General features: G+C 36.0%; 1 protein-coding gene and 1 long non-coding RNA gene across 3 annotated transcripts; one reads left to right on the top strand and one right to left on the bottom strand.

Annotated features, from left to right (window-relative positions):
- Positions 1–4340: 4340 nt before the first annotated feature.
- On the bottom strand, positions 4341–13920 carry LOC148132488 (uncharacterized). Of its 2 annotated transcripts, none has more exons than XR_015748086.1 (3): positions 13721–13920; positions 11835–11980; positions 4341–5023 (listed from the first exon to the last, which is right to left on the bottom strand). It is a non-coding gene; the product is annotated as an uncharacterized LOC148132488 (long non-coding RNA). The 2 variants fall into 2 exon arrangements; XR_015748085.1 differs by lacking the exon at positions 4341–5023 and adding an exon at positions 5739–5856.
- On the top strand, positions 12020–21773 carry LOC148132487 (protein FAM240B-like). Its single transcript, XM_087957942.1, has 3 exons — positions 12020–12174; positions 15027–15178; positions 21071–21773. Exons 2-3 carry the CDS (start codon positions 15030–15032, stop codon positions 21198–21200), a joined length of 279 nt encoding a protein of 92 aa, XP_087814068.1. The 5' UTR covers positions 12020–12174; positions 15027–15029; the 3' UTR covers positions 21201–21773.
- The last annotated feature ends 508 nt before the right edge of the window (positions 21774–22281 follow it).

The following is a 22281-nucleotide window of genomic DNA, read 5'->3' as shown; positions in this document are numbered from 1 at the left end:
GTTCAGCAGTTTGGAGTATTTAGCAGTTGAGAAATAGGACATATCATTGCTATATTTATTATATCCTGCCTTTCTTCCAGGATTTGATTTACCATAAGGCATCTAGCCTATGGACTTTTCTTCTAAACATCTCTTGATAACTGTTTTTTTCCTGACCTTTCCTCGTTGTCTTGACTTCATCTCATCCCCAGCTATCCTCTTTTCACAGCACAATTTTTGCTAGGAATGCAATCTGGCACAGATGATATGGTTGATCATGCATTTAAATTAAAAAGTACCCAGATCTGATGGTCACTTTTAGATGCGATAGGCCCACACCCCACTGCTACCATCCTGTCTCATGACCATGTTGGCTTCTTTGGGGCATGTACACACATCATGTCTGAGTGGCACTTTCTATAGCAATTATTGGATCTTCTATATTCTCTTCATATTCATGGATTCAGTGCTCTATTGAAAAGAATGTTGAGGTGAGCTATGACTTCTCTTATTTAACCATTCCCCTAGGTAACATTTCTTCACCCCATCTCTCAAGGTTTTTCTCACATACCATTATAGAATGTAGTGAAAGTTGTGTAAATAGAAAAGTAGACTTTTGCTTTAAAATGTGTCTCATGCTATTCTGAGTGTGCCAGACAGCTTGAATGTTCTGTTCTATGTTGCTAACCCAGCAGCCATTGCTTGCATTGTGTACCAGAGGTTTCAGTGGGCCACACTTTTCTATTTACACAACTTTCACTACATTCTATAATGGTATGTGAGAAAAACCTTGAGAGATGGGGTGAAGAAATGTTACCTGGGGAATGGTTAAATAAGAGAAGTCATAGCTCACCTCTGCAGAATGGACACAGAAAGAGACTGAGAACGAATCTTCCTAGCTTCAAGTCAGGCTGTTTAGGAGAGGGCAGGAGATTTATACTTTCAGATTTGCAAGATTCTGTTATTGCAGCCTTACAACAAGGTGGAGTTAGCTCATCTGGTGATGTTTCCTGACTGGTTTATCTGGGAAGAGTGACATCATCCTTGTTCTCCAACCTTTATGTAGAGAACTATGACCTCTCTTGTCTAAGCATTCCCTGGGCAGCATTTCCTCACCCTGTCTCTCAAGGTTTTTCTCACATATCATTATACATTCTGAGGATTTAACAACTGCTGCGTTTATGGCTCAGTGCTCCTAAGATTACTGTCATGTAGCTGCAGCTCCTATGGTTTATTCAATGAACTATAGCTATTTATGTCATCTTTAGTAATATGCAATAGAGAGAAGCATCATTTTGCCTACTCCATTCTGGTTTTGAGATGCTGATTTGGGTATCCCCTACTCTTCAAACCTCCTGTCATTGGTGGGGCTGAGTACCTTAAGTTCACATTATGTGATCATTTTGTGTTTTTGTTCAAAAAAGTTTAATTCTCTAGATTTTAAATGGAAGTTCTTCAAGTTCCATAGGCTAAGACTAATTTTTAATGCATTTTTCTTAAATGCTTCTAAAAAGGGTAGAGAAAAAGAAAAAGAAAAACAAGGAACAAAAAAGAGATAAAAATTTGTGGGCATCCTGATTCCAAAATATAATAAAAAAGTTTTGCAGAAATTAAATTTGATTATTTGTGACTTTGAGTAGATTCATATAGTTTATCTGGCAACAGTACAGAACTGACCTTTTTTCAGGTTTTTTTTTTAACATTCTACAATTATGGGATCTCCTACTGGTCTCCCATCCGAGAACTTTATTTGCTTTGCTTTTTCAAAATCAGTGAAGATTTGCTAGCTTCTGTATCTGAGCTGGGCTCCAAATTAGAAAAAAAATGTGGAAACAGAGATTGAGAAATGTGCCCAATTCAAATAGGGGATGTCCATTCTTCAAGGTCATGTATATTTGTTAAATGTCTTATCTGAAGCATTTCTCCTTTCCATTTGAGTTTGCCATCATTGGCAGCTTTCATTAAAGGCATTGCCTTGTGATCCACTGCCAAGGGAGTCTAAATTAATGGTAACATGAAACTAGGCCTTTAGCATGGACCCTGTGGGATTTCTTCAGATCAAGGCCAAGTTGATTCCATTCCAAATGAGTTTCAGGTAGGCAGCTAAAAAAGCAGAATTGCCACACATTTGATAAATTTTAAGATTATTTTAATTTTAATCCTATTGTGATAGTATATATATATATTATATAAAAGAGAAAATAGCTTTATTGGTTTAGAAGGTGGGTCCCAAAATTTGCTAGCATTACTGAAATAAAATCTCTGAGAAAACGACTTCATTCCTAATCCCATGGATAAAATTAAATAAAGATAGTGGTAAAACAATAAATATTGAAATTAAGGGAAATAATATATTAGGAAAAATCTTGCAGGTATATGAATTTCAAACAACATGGACTTTTAAAGGTCTCAGCAACAAACTAGGCAACGTACTCTGGTCTAGTGATTAGGAGTTTTAGTTCTTTAGGCACAAAAACTAGTTGGAGGATTTTGAGCCAATCAATCTCCTTCAGCCTAACCTACATCATAGGGTTGTTGTTAAAAGGAAAATAAGAAGTGGAAGAACTGTGCAAACTGCTTTGAACTACAGAAAATAAAGGTGATGTAAATTTAAATCATGCAATGAACACAGTGGAACAAGCTTCTGAAGAAAAAGCCCAAATTCGGGAAATTTGTATTTAATGCTTCTTATATTAACAACCCCCATCCTAACCCACTCTTCAGCATTATGTTGTACTTCCCAGTTAAATCTACAACTATCACTCTGATTGTTTAATTTCTCTGCATGAAAAAAGTGGCACTTCACATAAAAGACATCCTAGGAAATTTGCATATGAATGTCTTGAAATGCTATTAATCACTTTATAAAGTTTTCTGTTGGAAAAATGCTTTGCAAATCTTCAAGGAGTTTTTAGTTCTTTTGAGTTCTTACTTCACAACTCAGTTCAAAATAAGAGTAGTCAGAGTTTGGGAGATCTCTTCAAAAACAACCCATGTATTTTATTTTTCATCAAGATAACATATGCTTTTTATAAATTTGTTGTTCTTCAGATCCTGTAAAGGAGAAATTACTTCAATTCAATCTTGAAACCAGATCTGAATGTGAACACATTTCTACAGGACATGAGACATATCTTTGGAAATCTTCAGTATTTCCTCCCATGACTGACAGGATAAATTGGAAGAAAGCTGGTTCTTTGTTCAACTGTTTTATTTGACAGTTTGCACCGCTCAGGATAAGCATACCCGTTTCTTATGTTTGTGCCCTGAACAATTACTTCAAAAGATATCACTTGTATATTATAATGACAAAGCACAATTTCTGAAACATGTTCAGTGATCAAAGATTAGATCCTGTTCATTTCACATCAGAATTTGTAGAGAAACCGTCTAGAACAGGGATCCCCAACCTTTTCGACGCCGCGGCCCGGTTCCGGCGTCAGCTGGGCGCCGCGGCCCGGTTCCGGCGTCAGCTGGGCGCCGCCATCTTTTTGACGAAAAATCACTTCCGGTGACGTCATCGAAGTATTTTTCGCAAAAATGGCGGCGCAGCGCTGGTGAGCTTTTTCGGTAGAAATGGCTTTCTACCCGGAAAAGCTCACCAACGCTGGCGCCGCCATCTTTTGACTTAAAAATTGCTTTTTTACCAAAAAGATGGCGGCGCCAGCAACCAGCGGCCCGGTAAGGCTTGTTCCGCATGCTGCACCGGTCCGCGGACCGGTGGTTGGGGACCCCTGGTCTAGAATACATGAATGCATGATGATAGAGAAGAGCCAATAGATACTATATATGTGCTTTCATTACCTGCCTAAGCTTGTTAGTCCCTTCCAGACTCTGTCAAATGCAGCAGGAGCCCAGCGGTTTAAGCAATTAATCCATGCCCTGTTTCTTTTCAAATTCTGTTCCACTATGAAAGAATTTTCTCCATTAAGATTTGGAGAGAGACCGTAGACAGAATATATTGGCCAAAATGAATCCAGGATATATATGGAATTTGGGATTATCCATCTAGGGCATTCTAGGCAATGTTATATTGACATGATCATTAAGCTATCAACTCTTGCATGAACTTTGTAGTCTACATTTTTGATGTTTTAATTACTGAGTGATGGTTCTTCCAGTGGAAGATGTTACATCTACTACCAAAGTGGCATCTGTAAATATGGATTGAGGTGCATATATAATATTGTTTGTTAATAGATTATGTTTGTGTGTGTGTGTGTGTGTATATATGTATATATGTGTTTTAAAATATCTCACTGAAATTGTAGAAAATATGTGATAGTTAAGATAGTTATGCACTAATTGAGATTTATTATTACTACCTTTTATGTTTCAACTTTCCTGATTAAACTGTATTTGTAGATAAACCCAAAATGCATGTTTGTAATAAATTTGCTCTGTGAAATGTGTCAGGCTTACTTTCAAGATCTCTTATCCTATAAATGGTCTCTTTAAACCGTAAGCTAATATTTAGGTTTCATTTGATCTCCAGTCAATGACACAGATACAGACTGTGGCAGCTGTAACATATGAGAGCAATTAACTTATTCATTCGGATGAACTGTGTGTATTTAAAACTAAAGGTCACTTTAGCTAATGTAACTGATTATATTATACTGCATATACATACCATAATACAAGTATATATAATCTCTCTTACTTAATACCGTATATAATTTATCACCATAATACTTTATTTTAAAGCTGATCTATGCAAAAGCAATACTAACACCTTTCCCAAAAATGGTGTTTCAACTTTTTCCAGAAATGGTGTTTCAAGTGCACAGGTTTACTACAGTTAAAGTTTCTGTGTCCTGGTTGTCCTTGGTTTAACCATGGATGGGTGTGGCCAGCGCATGGCGCATCTGGTCTGCCGGCCAGGAGTTTGACAGCTCTGCTATAGGCGAAGACAGCCAGAAGGACGCTCAAAGCAAATATTTTACATGTTATGTAAACAAAAAAGATTGAAGCATATCTTAAGTCCTGGGAAAGGAGATAGCAAGGACGATTCAGGTGGATTCCTCACTCTCATCCTGATTCACTGGGGTATGAGAAAAAAGGCAAGAAAAGGCACAATGAAACTTTCGAAATTACACTGTATTACCATAGTGCAATGTTTCTCAGCCTCAGCAAATTTAAAATGTGTGCTAGGGAATTTTGGGAGTTGAAATCCAAATAGCTTAAAATTGTTGAGTTTGAGAAACATATAGTCTGTCTCAATAAACTTAAGTCTTGCTATGGAGCTGGTCTACCTTGTCAGGCTCACAGTAGGATACATAATGCATAGATTACTGAGATCATGATTCTTCGAAATACCCAGAAAATACATGTGTAGTAAGATATCAGAAATGTCTGATCTCCTAACCAATCTCATTCAATTAGCACTTTTTTCAGAATGATTTGAAGCCACCTTAATATACAGAGAAGGTATTTAATCTATAGCTAGAATGATTTCTTAATTGTGGAATTTGTACTTTAGCTATAGTTCAGGTGCTAATTTATATATCATATTTATATTCGCATTTGCCACAACATTATTCAACTAATTATTCATGTGATAAGGATTATAATTCAGCTACATATCACAGAATTATTTACCTTGCTTTTTTGCATTTGTACAGTACTTCCTAGATGCAGCTAGTTTGCTGCTGAGAAATAGGAAGCTGTATAATCATACTCGTTCCTTAGCTCTTCTGAATAATCTTACATATGCTGACATTTCTATGTAAGATCACTAGTCCAAGAAACTTGTGGGTTGATTGCTGTAAAATAATTCCAGTATTAAGAGTCTTCCAGTGTTTGCCATCCTGAAATACCATAACTCCCACATCTCTACTGTGGTCTTTGTCCCTACTTCTGAGAGCTTCTTGGCTACTGATGGACATAAAAAATAGCATTCAGAATGAGAAATAAGCAAAACCAATGTTAATGGCTATCTGCACTACAAAAATAGTGTTCGCTTTCACTATGGTAAACAATTTAAATATATAAGGAAAACAAAAAGACAAAATGGTCAGAAAACTAAAATGAGAATGATATAGAAGAACTGTTTGATTCATACAATGTATAAACCAAGTTTATTCATGGATGATAAAGCATTATTCAAAAATTGAATTTACATAACATTTAACATAACATAAATACATCACATAAATTGTGATTTATTGTGTTAAAGCTACAGTACTCATTCTAGGCCGTGTATTTGTCAGTCACTATTTCTCAGACCCATTATCAAAAAAGATATTCCCAAAATACTGCCTTGATGAATTTTACATGCAATAATCAAAGAAACAGTCACTACAAACCTACAAACACTAAAATATGTTTCTTAGCTTGGTGATGATGACAATGAATATGAATATAAAAATAATAGGTAAATAAATAAATGAAATCTTGATTTCACATCAATGTATATATACATGCTATATTTGCAAATCCAGTGATGACAGATTGATGAAGTGTTGTAACATCTTCAGGAAATCAGTGAGGAATCCAGAATATTGCTGGCATATAATTCTATTTATAATCAGGCATGGCAGCTATGATGGTACTGATGCACAAAGCTATGGGGCATCCCAGAATGCTTGGTTTCTGTTTTTTTGAATAATACATAGAGAAAAGACGGTTGAAAACACTTGGATTTGCATGTGCAAATTTGCTCTTACGTACCTGCAGGAAATTCTTTGGTTTTTGCAATTATTTTCTAAGAATGTGCCAAAGAAAGTAAGGGGGGGGGGGAAACACTGGTGACGGAAAGATGCCTACCAACCTCCTATATATAGTCCAACTTATTTGTGATGACAGCAACTCCTCTTTAATTAGGATCTCACATTTTTTTGAGGCCGTGGATGGTATCACATTCTGCACAGCTTAAGCTATGTCATAAATCAGTAACGTGCTGATTGCTTAGCCTGGAGGCATTTTGTGGACATTGGTTTGTAAAGTTTGAAAATTATGACCATCCTGAGGGGACTATACAGGTTTCTTCCTATCTTCTTCCTAAGTTATATAATAGTTGGCGCATATTCTGAAAATGGGATAATTGTGCCCTGCTGCATAAATCAGAAACATGATAGAAGCATCCCTTGAGGAAATAAGATTGGTAGGAAATAAGTTATTAGTTCCAATAAATTAAAAACTGCCCATAAAAATTCAGCTGTGAGAATTCAGGAAATCTCATGTGCAAATTCTGAGTTTTCTTTAAAATCTTGCACTGTCTAGCTTTGATGAACTTTTACTAGTTTCCTGTGAATTTACTTTATTTAGAGATACGTTTTTTGACGTTGGTTCAAGGAAGGTTATTCATTCGTTTTTACACAGACATAGCAATATTTAAAATGATAATTAGTTTGTAACTGGGGAAAATATCCTTATTTTTTTCTTCCCTCTAACTCCTAGCATTATTTCTGTGGCAACAAGAGAATAATTCTGAAGCACTGTTGGTTTGTAGAATAGATGAAAATTGTTTTCCTCATTTGAAGTGTATTTTACATTGCTATTTTCTATAAGCAATGGCAGTAGTGCATAGAAAAACTGATATTTCCTCTCCTTTTTAAATTTGTCAGGTCATTTTTTAATTGGATAGTCTTCACATTATAAGAGGTTTTTTGAAATATTATAGAAATATAAGCAAAACTCTAATTTATAATAGTTTCCAATGCTGAAAATGCTATAGTAGTGAAACTACTAATACTTAACAGCCAAAGTAACTTTCGTATTACATTTACTATGAAATTTCACCAGAGCAAGATTCAAATCACACCTAAATTATTTTATTGCCTTTAACATAAAGAGTTGCATTTCTTGACTATAAAAATCCCATAGCCTGAACTTCAAGGCAACTTTTTTATGGCATTCTTATGATTCTAGATGTGGTTAAGCAGAGGACAAGGTACCTCAGGGGTGTAGTGGAGGCCTTGGCCTGCCCCAGGCCTCCTCTACCCCGAGGCATCACATAATCTGCTTCGTACTCCTCGGGGTCCCTGCATGCTTGGCCTGCTTCTCACCCAGTCACTCAATCTCCCAAGGGAGCCTAAAGCCAGGCAACAGATGCTACCAATGCATGCCTGACAGTGAGACCTTGTAGGATGAGGCCTTCTCTTATCAGCCATCCAGGGACTTGGAGGATTTGGCCAGCCTCTCACCTAACTCCAGGGCCCAGCAGCCCTCAACTTAACTTTCTATTTTTTGCAGAGGAGCCCAGCTGATATAATGCAAGCCCAGCTTTCCTACACAGGCTGTCTGTAGGTAAAGCAGGTACTATATTCTACAGCAGCCACTATTGTTGCAAACTTGTCAGGGGATCTGTTTTTTTAAGGATGGTTCACAAACTGCACTAAAAAATGCCCAGCTTTAGGCTTCCTTGAGTGGCTGAGTGGATAGCTGAAGTGAAGATCTCAGGTTGGAATTAGGAGAGTGTCTTAAATTGCCGAGGCAGAAAATTGCAGCTGCAATAAGTGTAACAAGACGGAATAATGGGACACTACTGCCTAGCAACAAGAAATTTATAAGAAATCTTGATTGCTTATAGATTGCTATGTTTATATTATTATGGAAAAACAAAAAGTTGTGGTTTCATTTTACTGCAACAAGAGGGAGTCAGAAGTCAACATTTTTTTTCTTTCTTTTTCCCAGCCCCACCTGACTTTTCTTTCCCCTTTCCCCCACCCCAACAGTGGCTTCCTATTTACTTTTGTATTTTGTATCTTATTCTATAACCTAATAAAAATGTTTAAATTAAAAGTAAATAAATAAAAATAAACAAAAAGTTACAAGTTAGAAGGATGCAGATAGAAGGATGCTAGCTAAGGCACTTAGACTTATGTTAACCTCTATCTTATAATAGTAAAACACACACCCCTTTTGATAAGAAAGCTTATTAGCATAAACATGCAATGTATGAAGGAGGGTAAAGTAGAAGAAACCAATTTAAAAAAAACGTGTCAATGAACCAATGAGTAGTTCTTAGGGTGTTAACTTCTTTAATCATAACTGTATGAAAGTTGTATGATGTACAAATGTGTATTGTTCAGAGTCTTGGCTACTTTAGCTGCTGAGGCCCTTTTGCTGAAGGACACCAATAAAAGCTCCTTGAACCCGCCTCTCATGTCTGGCTTTGATTGGCATCTGCGCCAAGTTAAACCTAGGTTGCAAACAACAGAAACCTATAGGCTCTCACAGCCCCATCCTCACTGGTAGTGTCTGCTACCCAGCTTTAGGCTCCCTTGGGTGGTGGAGTAGCAAGATGGGAAGCAGCCTTGGCATGCAAGGACATGGCAGGAAGCATGGAGAAATAAGTGGGGAGGGAGCTGCTGCAGTATCCCTGCAATCAGTTGTAAAGGTGAACAACTGCCAAGGCACTGCAGTAACCATAACTTTGAAACTCTGTTGTACGAAGTTTTTGAGAGGTCTGTCGTAAGTTCAAATGATTACTAAGCAACCAGTTGTAAGTCGAGGGCAACTTGTACATCCATCCACGCACCCATTCATAGATATACATCTATATATTTGTATTACAATAAAGGATTATTAAAATTAGCACAATTGGAGCAACTCTCTGTATTTTCATAGTGTTCATGCTAATAATTTTGTCTCTTCCTATAGCATATCAATTTTGACCACCAGTGTGCATAAAATACCCATTTATCTATAAAGGATACTCTAATAATTATAAATTGATTCTATAAATTGAACTTTACTACTGGTATTGAACTATATACAAAGTAATATAGTACTTTTTAGTAATTTCTCTTCTTTAAATGAAAGTATTACCTAACCCATAATCCCACATGGATTGAGTGACCAATGCTTTTAGAAAACTAAATAAAAATAAAAATAAAGAAATCAACAAATATTCTTTATGATATTACTTTATACAAGTTCCTAAGCGGTAAAAGTACATTTTGAGCTCTGATTTGAACTTGAACCACAGCCATAATATAACCCCTTGTGATTCCGAACACTAGCAGTTATGATACAATATATACTGATATTAAACTGACTAAAAAGATCATGTGATAGAGCAGTGATTTTCAATGTTTTCTACACCTTTAAATACCTTTTGTGGCCATGATTCATGGCCATGGACCCCCCAAGACTTAAGATTAAATCATAACATTTCTTCAAGCCTTTGCGGACCCCGTGTGACAACATCATAGTCCACCCGGGGGTCCACAGATCATAGATTGATAGCCACTGTGATAGAGAATTGTACTCCTTATTTGGGTAACACTTCTAAAGACTTAAATATAGTTCTTTTATAATTCACTGAATAAATCAAAATCTAAAGTTGACCTCAAAGGTGACTCTTTTTCTTGTTGATTTCATACATGAAGAATATAGAAGCTTTCGTGTAATTTGTAATCAAGAAGGCCAATTCACTAATAACGAACTTGAAAATTAAAATGTCAGACAAAGTAATGTAATATATGATAACTTGTTAGGCTGTTCATGAAGATTATATTTTAATATCATTCTAATAGCTTGATTATAAAATATGATTTTGTCCATTTAAAGTAGGTTGAGAAAGGGGAAAAACAACTCTGATTTATTACATGTTTGAGTGCTACCATTCTTATTCAGTGACATTTTTGCTGGCAGAACAATTTAACAATCCGAATGTTTTCACATTTGTACTATATACCACATATCAACAACAAATATACCCTTCACATTCTGTTAATTCACCTGCTAAGCAGGTGAAAAAATGAATTTTGAAACAGATTAACATCTATCTCTGTTTACTTTAGCATACAAAGATAGCACAGAAAGGAAAAATGTATCTGTGTGTGGTTTCTGAAATAAGATTCAAATACCCATCCTATCAGGTACTATAACTAATAAATAGGATAAGTGATGCTACCTAATCCTTCAGTTCAGGCAGCAAAATGTATTGGATCAGCACTAAAGAACAACAGTGCTTATCGGTAGGCATTAAATCAGAGGTGACCAACCTTAGCAACTTTAAGACTTGTGGACTTCAACTCCCAGAATTCCCCAGCCAGCATGCTAATCAACGAAGAAGAGAGGCAGCAGGCAGTGGAAGGTTACTGATCTGTTGAACACTACAGTTTATCTCCTACCACAGTTCTTCTAGTTACCTTACTGGAACAGTATGATGTTCTTGCATTATTTTTTCATTTGACAAATTATGGATCTAATTCTATTCAGTTTTTTTAATGTGCTTATTTCTTAGCATTTATGCCATTCTGACACCATTATTTATTTACCTATTTGATAGATTTATATCCTGCCTCCTGTCTAGCAGCACAAGGCAGCTTATGAGAAAGACTGGGCTGAGAAAGAGCATCACTGGCCCAAAATCAACCAGTGAATTTCATGGTTGGTCTTTATAGTTGAGGACTGAACTTGGTCTTTATAGTTCCAGTCCAAACACTTTAGCACTCTGAAAGGACTGTAAGTTTATTCTACAAGTCGTCATAATATTCTTTAAAATGCTGAGGAAAGAACATCTAATTTTGAAAAATTTCAAAAACCACAGCAAAGAAAAACTTTCTAATTATTATTTCAATAGAGAAGAAACGTGCTACATTTATCTCACATTCTTAAAAGTTTTGAGAATGCTTTGGGGTCCGTATTCCTTGACTACTGCATGATAACAATGCCTGGGGTCTTATCAGAAATCAGCAAGGTTTTCTTATCAAAGACTAGTTCAGAAGATTTATTGCGATCACTCTTTCAGCTCATTCAAGTAACCCAGTCTTAAAACAAACCATGTTATACAACGTAGAGTATTTAGGTCTCCATTTGTTAAAATGATGGTGTCCTGTTCTTGCTAGTCACATGGAGACATGTTCCTAAGATGCTACATTTGTCAAAGAATAACTGTTTACCTTGAGCCAAATGATGACATCAGTGACTCTTGCCAGAAAATTATAGCATAGATCATATGTGGCATTCAGAGCTGATGGTTTGTTGCTGTCTGGCAATCCCACCTCATGTTGTAGATCTCATAGAAGGAGATTAATTTCTTTTCCCTCTGTTGAAATGATTCAAAAATAGCCATGTCATCAAACCCAAATAAAAAATGAGTGACAGAAGAAAAAGATATTTGAAGCTACCCAAACCACTTTGAGTTTTTAGAAAGAGAAGACCCTAAGGGTAAAGCTAGCATATCTCAAAACTATTTCCAAAAGGCCAAGTGAAAGAAGAAGAAGCTTCTCTATTATTAAAGTAAGCATTTAATTTTTTAAAAAATAATTATTATATTAAACTGCAATGTTTAGCACAGTAATTGACTTCTTGCTAAACTTTTTATGCAATTAATAACACAATCTAGTACATATTGTTTTACACATTTCTGGATTTTTAATAACATATTGGTTTTCTTAAGATACTTTGATGTTTGAGTTACTTGGATATGTTGTTAGTAAACACCAAATTAAACTTTGTCTTCTCATGCTTGATGTCTCCATAGAATATGTTTGGTAAAATAACAGTTTCAGCATACTAATAAGAATATGGAACTTATTTGTTCAGCTTTAATGAAATCATTATAAATAAATAACTCAATATTGCCATATAATTGCTTCATTCCAGTCTGCATCTAATCTAGAAACAAGATCCATTAATTGTAGTATTTATATGTCTGATTAAATCTGTAGTGAATTGCCCATAAATGAGCTAAAATTGATTTGAGATGCAATTTCATAACTACAGACTCCTCACTTTCCTATCTTGAGGTAGGAATATATTCCTATATTTTGTGAGGTAAAAATAAACCTGAAAAAAATTATGAGGACATTAACTCTACTTCTTTGCAAAATACCTGCTTTATCTGGAAACACAGAGATTATACTGAAGATAAAATATCAGTCCTAATAAAAGTTTACCAATTTCATAATACGCTACATATTTATTCAGTAGCAAATATTACTAATTAAATGGAAATTAAGCCAAGGGAGATTAAGCTATGAGTTGCAGTTATGAGCATTTAGCTGGGAGTAAATGCATATTGAATTCAGTAAGGCTTACTTCTGAATAGAATCTTACAAGATCACAATAAAAAAACTTGCCTTTAAAAACACATATAAAATATATAATATGTAAAATATTAATTCCCAAGTTATCAAAGATGTTTGATTTCCATTTTAGGGAAGTGGAAAAAGAGTTAATGAAGGAAATTTAATCAGAAAATTCAGTTTAGACAAAGCAGTTTTTCCCATTCATCAGTGTTTAAGAACTACCACATTAGGGATTGTTTCATTTACCCACTGTGGGTTTATGCTTAATAAACTGCTACCCTTAAATATAAGACATGCAGATATACTTTAAGATATTTGCTGTATTTCCACTTATCTAATTAATTTGGAAGGAAGGAATGGGGGAAAAAACAGCCATTCGTTTTAGGAACGGCTTACCTGTCTGAAATTAAACTGATTGCTTGGTATTGACAAACTGAAATAAGGTCATAAACCAAAGATATTATGCAAATGTTTTGGTTAAAAAGTGCCATACTTGAGTTCCTTTAAGTATTTTCCATGGGGAATGGAATTTTAACTGGGACTTTAAATAAAATTATGGATTTCTTCTTTTCTGTTAAGTTTCTGGATTCACTTTATTATTTTGGACAATCATCACAAAAATGGAAGCAACACAAAAACTATATTAAAAGAAAGAAACATATACCTCCAAATACCACAAATGATTGTGGAGAAAACTGATGCCACTGAGATATTTTTGAAAGTGCAAAAATGCCCCATTTTTTGTCAATACCTACTTGAATCCGTCTACATTTTTTCAATGCTTCTTCCATCTTTTTCTTTTCAAACAAAATGTTTTTTTGGGGGGAAGAAAAGACAGAAATGTTGAGCAACTCTTCAGCTGGTGGTATAGAACTAAAAGCCCTCAATCTGAAAGCATCTTGCAGATCAAGTGATACCAGATGGCTAGTGTTGGCAGATGTGCAGACACAAGGGGGAGATACTCTAGTTTTACAGAAGTGCTGATGTCTGCACATGCTTAATTGCCTAGGATGGTTGACTGTCATTGGGAAAAGAAAAAAACACAAAACTGGGGAGATTGAAAACAAAATAAATTATCTCAGAGAAAAAGCACAGGAGCACTCTTGTTAGAAAGTAAGACTGTGTTACATGAATTTGCAACCCGTAGTTATTGCACAATAGTATCTACTTGCAATCCAAATAATTCCTGAACTATTCAGAACAGAAAAGGAATTTTTAAAAAAATGATTGCATTATTATTCTTATATTATTTTATTTAATAACTAACAGATAATTCACCTTGGATGGCCTTTTACTGAACCCAGTTTAGAACAGTCGTTAAGATTTAAAGAAACTATTTTAATTTATTCATTTTTCTGTTTATAACTGCAGCAATAATGTTATTCTTCTTCATGGATGGAAAAACTTCTGCTGTGTTCATAAATATCAAAGAGACACAATCTGAAATAATAGTGTGTCATGTAAAATGTAAATAAGAATCAGGAAAAAGCCCTACACAATATTTTAGGGACTAAATCACAAGTTGTCATGAACAAGTTACTAATCTTTTTATGCACTTTGATAACTATATGAGAAACATCATGAATGTTATCTTGCTTTCCTGAAACCCTTCAAGAACAATAAGAATGTACAGTCCTAGGTGTAAGAAGGGAAACCAGTAGATGTAGCCCACATTATCAATTAAAACTGATGTTAAAATATTTTTTGCATGTTGAGATGTTCAACAATATCTGGTAGTAAAGCCCATTTTCTATTTGTTCCACAGTATTACTCACTGTAGTTGTAGAACAATATATAGGTTACTTTCTCTGCAAACAAAAAACTAAGAAGGTGTGAACTGAAGCACAGTATCTTTTGTCAATCCAACTCAGATAACTTTAGCTAAAATATTTATCTAACTAGAATCTAATGTAGGAAATTATTTTCACAAAAAGCTTGTATGTAAACCATTTTATAATGGAGAAAGGTAAAAACTTGCTGTTTTCTTAGAACATGAATTATTCTTTTAGAGGTCAAAAAAGAAAAGTGCTGTCTCTTTTGTACTTTTGATTTGCTTTTCAGAAAATGGACAGTTACACTGGCTCCAAACACCATCCCATTATAGTAATCTGTGATGCTCAAGGCTTGAAGAAATTTTGGGAAGAAATAATTGAAACATACACCAAGCAAAAAGAAACTGAAGATTCTCGATTGCACCAAAGTGCATTAAATAAGTGAGTGATTTTATCTGCATTAAATTCAACCTGCTTAGCAAAGATGCATTACAAGTTTCAAACTGGATATATCTAATATTTTTATCAGTCTATGTTCAACTGAACTGAATTCACTGGCCAAGACAGAATTTCTTTCTGGAGAGGCCTGGTCAAATATATCTTTGGATGCTTTATATAAATGATATGCTAGTCCAAAGGCCAACAACAGAATTGCTGATATATTGTCTTTTCCCCAAAGCAATCAGTCCCTGATTCATTTATCCACATGGATGATGCTTTGCATATTTATGCAAGGCCATCATTTATTCCATGAGCTTTAGTTCATATGGAAGCTGGCAACATTAAAATAACATTGTCTTTATAAACGTATACTTCTATTTCATGAAGAAAATGTGCAGATTACCAAGATAAGCTTAGCCAAATAAAATCATATAAATGTCATTAAATATTAATGTATTTGAGGCCCCCTCCACAAGTCCATTCCAAGCGAATTTGTTTCAACTGGTCAAGAAATACTTTTATTTCACAGACTTGATGACTTGAGACATGGAATAGAAATGCCAAATATATTGCCAATCCAATCAACTAAAATGGTGATATGGACTACAGGTAGTTCTCACAACAATTCCTTTAGTGACCGTTCAAAGTTTCAACGGCAGTGAAAAAAGTGACTTATTACTAATTCTCACACTTACGACTTTTGTGGCAGTCCCATGATCATGTGATCAAAATTCAGATGCTTGAAAACTGGTCCATACTTATGACTGTTGCAGTGTCCCTGGGTCATATGTTCACCTTTTGAGACCTTCCGACAAGCAAAGTCAATGAGGAAGCCAGATTCACAACAACTGGGTTATTAATTTAACAACTGCAGTGATTCAGTTAACAACTGTGCCAAGAAAGGTCATAAAATGGGGCAAAATTCATTTAAGAAATGTTTTACTTAACAACAGAAACTTTGGACTCAATTGTGGTCGTAAGTTGAGGATTACCTGTATATTTAGAGAAAAGGTCTACTAAGTTAAATGGAGTCAATTCCTTAAGAAATATGCATAGGTTTACTCTTCACTACTGCAATGAATTATGCACACTTCAGGTCTGAAACACATAGGGCAGTTCCATGGCACTGCTTTCCTACTACTCTGGTTCCACATCTGATTGACTTCATCCTGTTGTCTGCATTTAGGAAGAAAGCTTATTTTGGATTCTGCTATTTATTACAAATGGCAGCAAAGCTGCTATTTTCCTTGGAATATAACACCAAGACATGGTAGAACTCATGCGCAAATTGTTTTGCTGTTGGCAGGAACTCTTGGCTCACTTCAGCTCCTAGTTCCTGGAATCAGTCCAAGCATCATCCTCTCTCTCTTCCCCCCAGAGATTCACTGTGCTATTCCTGGAGCTGTTCTCCTCTTGTATGTTTAAAACCCATCTTCATTCTCTTCCAATCCAGTCACCACTACAACACATAACTAGGGTCACAACTATGGGGAAATGTCTGGTTACAAAATTGCTAACACACTCACATTTTATTTTCACAAATCACCAAGGTTGTTGTTTTTTTAGAGCTACTGAGGAACAGCTGCAAGGAAGCTTGGAAGCCACTGGAAGATCCCACACATTTTTTTAATACTCCATTTCCTCCTCTGTACTTTGCCTTTCACATTTTTGGGGCAGTTCAGCAAAAAATGCACATAAATATTGATACTGAAAAATGGAGATGGGAAGAAGTTGTTCACAGAAGGGAGAGTTTTATTCATTCATTCAATTTATATGGCTACCATGTCAGGGTGCTAACTGTGAATGGCTAAAAGCCCTTAAATTCCAAATACAAAACACAAAAACCAATGCATGTTAATAGCAACTAAGAACAAATAAATTAACTACAAACCAATAATCCCACTGACCACTACTAAGAATCTAACTGTTATACCTGGCAACACACATCCAGATCTTCAAACTTTTGGAAAAATCAGTAGGCTTAGTGCCAATCTAATTTCAGGAGCAATAATGTTCCAGGCAGCCCAACAGCAAAAGCAAGTTTTCTGGGTTTGGAAAGATGACACGTCTTAACGAACAGGACCTATAGAGAATATCAGATTACCAAACTGAATGGGAAATTTACTAATTCTTAGTAGTTGCTTCTCTGATAGAAGCTTTATTTTCAGTTTCTTTTAGTATCCTTTGCCAAACATCTCTTCTCTATTTTTTTCAACCATTTTTTTCACCTGAGGAAAATAGTTTTCTTCCTTCCACCCACAAAGGAGAGCATTTTGCTGAACTTCTCCTACAATCTCTTCCAGTTGCCTTAGCTATACGGTGACTAAGAAATGTGTGAGAATATTTGTCTTTTATTCATCCCTCCCTTGGCGTCTGTTTCGGTTAAACCCAAAAAGAAGACATTGTGAACAAATTCCTCATCCTGAGGTTTTTCAAAACAGGCAGTTAGGGAACTTCTAGAGCAGAGGTCGCCAACCAGTAGTCTGTGGACCACTGGTGGTCCGTGAGAAAATGTTGGTGGTCTGCAGTGCACCTGTGTCTGCAACAGAGGTGATACCAGCGGCAGATGGACTGATGCGTGTGGGGAGGGTAGCGTACAGGAGATCACGGCAGCCCTTCCTCGGCAGAGATCGCGGCAGCCCTTCCTGGGTGCTCCCTGGTCTGCGAGGGGAGGGTGCGATCTCCCGCGCCCCTCCCCTCAGGAGCCACCAAGTGCTCGCCGCCCCTCTAAATGAATAAACAACCAACAGACTAAATGAAAGTATATCTCTTAGTGTCTCCTGGGATTGTATAATTAACAAAGAATATTTGAGAAGGGAGAATGCAAGAGTGTGGTTTGAATTTAAAAAATGCTAACTGATTAGACTGGTATTTGAGAATTCCACATTTGCTTCAGGGTGGATCAAAGGTTATACTGTATGTTCTGAGACATTAAATGAATCAATCAGAGAACAAATAGTTATACTGAGCAATTATTATATCCTTCTGCCAGAAGTTCATCCAACATATTTAAGGGTTAGAAGATTGGGGTCTGAACAAGAGAACCTCTGAAGACTTTTGCACAAAGTACATAAGAGTCTGAAGTGGGTTTAATCTGCCTGTGTGCTAACTGAACTCCCAGTTTCAAGGAAACTTATATGTTCAGCCAAAGACACTGATAATCCCACAGCAGAACTTTATGTTCAAATCACAGAGACCTACTAAAATTTTGCAGCAGGGACACACAACCATTCCAGTCTGGTAAGCATGATTGGAATTAAGAGAACATATCATGAATTCCCTCACAAAAAGTCCTCAAGGGAGTCTTGTTCTTCACAAAACAGCTGCCATGTTGGGTACGAGCAACCATAAAACACTGATTTACCACAAAATGAAATGATGAGGCTGTTTTCCGTTATTTCCTATAATTTAACAGGATATTTTCTTCCACTTCTTTTTATGTTAGTGTTTTTCCTAAGCAACCAACTGCACTTTCAAACAAATCACCAAGCTGCAATCAGGGTTGTGCAAAATTCATATCCCTCAAAATTCTGGGCCCAATTCAGTAGATTCCAGAAGTAAATCCCCTGAATCAGAAGTGATTTCAGCTGTTTCAGACACGATGTTCTAGATAAAACAGACTTCTTTCAAGGCCAGACCATCTTGGGACCTCTTGTACCTCTTCCAATTTGGAGGGTTTTCTTCAGCCTGGTCTAGGGGGAAACTGAACCTTCTATCTCCAAATCTGAGTTTTAAACATTCCTAAATGTAAACCCATCTACAATTTTGTTTCTAAAAATAGCTTTGGTGCATGTGGAATCCAGAAACTCTTGTAAATGCATTTGATGTTAGATTCTTTGCTTTGAAACATGTCAGGCTCCTGTTGCTGTTTTGGGTTGGGTTATTTCAGGGGTGGGATTCAAATTTCTTAACAACTGGTTCTGTGGGCATGGCCTAATTTGTGGGCATGGCTTGGTGGTCATGTGACTGGATGGGCATGGGTTGGTGGTCATTTGACTGACTGGGCATGGCTTGTATGTAAATATTATAAATATTTATGTAAATACTGATTATTTTATTTAAAAAGAGCAACTTTTACTCAAAATCAGGCAAAGCAGGCAGATTGAGTTGCTCACAGAATCACAGATTCACTTAGAGATCTATGATTCTGCAATCTGCTACCTGAGTCTGCACTGAAAAATAGAAGCTTCAGTCCTAAGGAAGGTTCAACTCTGCTTTTAGATTAGCTAGAAAGCAAGGAATCCAATGATTTCCTGCTTTCTAGCTAATCTAAATCTCCTGGCACAGCAGAACAGTTGATGGTCGGGAAAAATAAAAGGAAAAATAGGCAGGCAAGTTTTATGGCGTGCATGCGAGGTAAGGAATGAGTGGGTGGGGTGGGGAGGGGCAGGGCCAGCCAGTGACGTGATTTGCCAGTTCTCTGAACTGGACAGAATCATAACAACCGGTTCTATAGAACTGGACTGACCAGATAGAATCCCACCCCTGGGTTATTTGTTTTATTTCTTTAATTAAAAGCAGATCTTGTTTTTAGCCAAGTAGAGTTTGGAACCTGCTTAATGACAAAGCAAGTGCTTATCATACTGCTTACCTCTTATCTTTCATTAAGAGGGACAATAGCAACAGAGACTTTTGTGTACTCTCCTCTCAATATAATTTTACTTCAGTGAATGAAAGAAGAATTATTCCAAAGGGTTCCTGTGGAGTCTTTATCCTAGGCCTAAAATATTGTTTATTTTTTGTCCAGAGTTTGGTGGAAAACTGATCTGACATAAACAGCTTCATCCTTACTGTTATATACATTAGTTTTAGATACGGTTTCTTTTCTCATCACAAGTTCAAACACATAAATAGCAACAGCACTTAGACTTGTATTATGCTTGATAGCGCTTTTATAGCCCTGTGTAAATAGTTTACAGAGTCAGCATATTGCCCCCAACAATCTGGGTCATCATTTTGCCGACTTCGGAAAGATGGAAGGCTGAGTCAACCTTGAGCCATTCAGAATCGAACTCCTGGAGTGAGCAGTGATTTAGCCTGCATTATTGCATTCTAACCACTGCGCCACCATGGTAATGAGTAAATGCTCGTTACTATTAAAAAAATATTGGATACCTTGCCAAATGGCATGTTTTGCCACAATACAGTGCCAATCTATTTCCACACACACAGAAAATATCAGATGCACAGCCAGATTCCAAGGATTAGGTTCTGATCTCCCCATCACATCATGTGAAATGCTTCCAACTAGATTAGTCCTCTCCTAACACACTGGGAAGCAGTAGCTAATGGGCAATTCCAAAAACATGAATGTTTATAATGAGGAGGATCATTTTTCCTTTTACTAAGACCTTTTCTATACACACATTACATTATTAGCCAAAGCAGGTATATGGGAACCTGCCATATCAATACTTTGGTTAAAAAAATAATGCCTTCTTGACTCAACGAATGTATTTAATTTATATTATTTTCTTTTTTTGTTTTGTTCTGCTGATGGTGTGCTATAAAGAGTTTGCTTCCCCAAGTTTCCTTGATGTCATTTCCAATACATGTACTATGTTATTTTTCCTATGAGATAGCCCTGAGCTGATGCTTCATCCAGAGGATATCTAAAGGAGAAACAGCATTGTATCTCTAATGACAGCATTTTCCCAGTTGTTTGACTCCTCTGGAATCTAGCAATGTCACCAAGCTTTATTCTGATGATGAGTTATACTATTAGCATTCTCTATCTATCCCAAGTCAGAAGGCCAGAGAGATACCTATGCTAAATTAACACATGACAAGTGTAATGGTGATGAAAGAAAAGGGACACCAACAGCATTATACAAAAGACCTAGACTTCAAAAGCATTTAGATAAAGATTCACGGTATGTTCTTTCTTCCCAGGCTCCGACATGAATGGACTCTAAGGCTGGAAAATCAAATTAAGGTGCTTCAGAAGAACAGTGAAAATGGCAAAGTGCAGGATAACCTGTCTCCAATTGAAAATTTTAGCGAAACTGCTGACCAGACTTGATTTTGATCCTTGATGTTTCATTATGAATGTGAACAGAAATTCAAGTAACACCTGAGTTAAAAATAAGCTATTAAAAGACACAACATGGGTACTTTTTGCTAATTTTTATCAACCAATACCAAAAAAGGGGAAAAAACACTCATTCTTAGTTGAATATTGATCATTTATATGTATCATTAATTTCCACCTGCAGTCTTAGCTACTTATATTTGACAGGTGATAGCAATATAGTCTTTAAATGGGGAAAACTGGTTTTTATTATGCCAATTATCAATGAACGTAGTGGTTAACTTTGGCTAATATAGTTACTTGTGTATCTTGGAATGTTGTCAAACACTTTGGAATACTTGAGGCTGAAACAACATTAGTTTCAGGAAAACAAAGTCTTCTCACAGGGATGCATTAGAAGTAATAAAACTTGTCCCACAATTTATTTCCCCCCCAAGTTAAATTCAATACTAGGTCTTAAATATATGTCACTGGAAAAAAATGTGTTGAAATTTTGCCCAATTGGAATTTAAAACACTAAGATTCCCCATTCTGTAAATGAACAATAAAAGTGACTCGACTCTTCTTTGTATTTTTGTTTGTCAGGATGGTATTATAGATGTAGCATCACATTCATTAATTTTTTTTAAAAACCATCATTTTCAGTGCAACCCTATCTATGCTACTGAACAAAATCAATAATGCTCTTGTTAGGCTTCCTGCAGGCTCACATAAATTTTTAGGGGCTTGTAGCCTTACTAGCCTTACTGCAGGTTACACTAGTGATTCTCTCCTCCCCTGTGCTATTTTTGCCACTTTCTGGTGGTTGCCAATATAATATTGTAATCCAAAATTAAAAATATCTCAGTTGCAACAGAAAGACTAAATGGCACTCTTCCTTTTTTTCCTATTTTGTCTTCTTGGACCCTTAATATTTTTGTCTTAAATGGCACCCCACATCCAATTCTTGTTAAGTGCTTTGCCCAAAATGTTTAAATCTTTGAAACCCTCATTTTATTCCTTTTAATCCAGAAAACAATTAATCCACATTGACTCACCAACTAGATTTCTCTTATCCTGCTGCTCAGAAAAT

This window comes from Notechis scutatus, chromosome 2 (genome assembly GCF_049901735.1).
Source record: "Notechis scutatus isolate UNSWTSFEM ecotype Mainland chromosome 2, rNotScu1.2, whole genome shotgun sequence".
NCBI lineage: Eukaryota > Metazoa > Chordata > Lepidosauria > Squamata > Elapidae > Notechis > Notechis scutatus.
The sequence above is the reverse complement of the archived record's forward strand: the minus strand, read 5'-3'. Positions and strand labels throughout refer to the sequence as shown.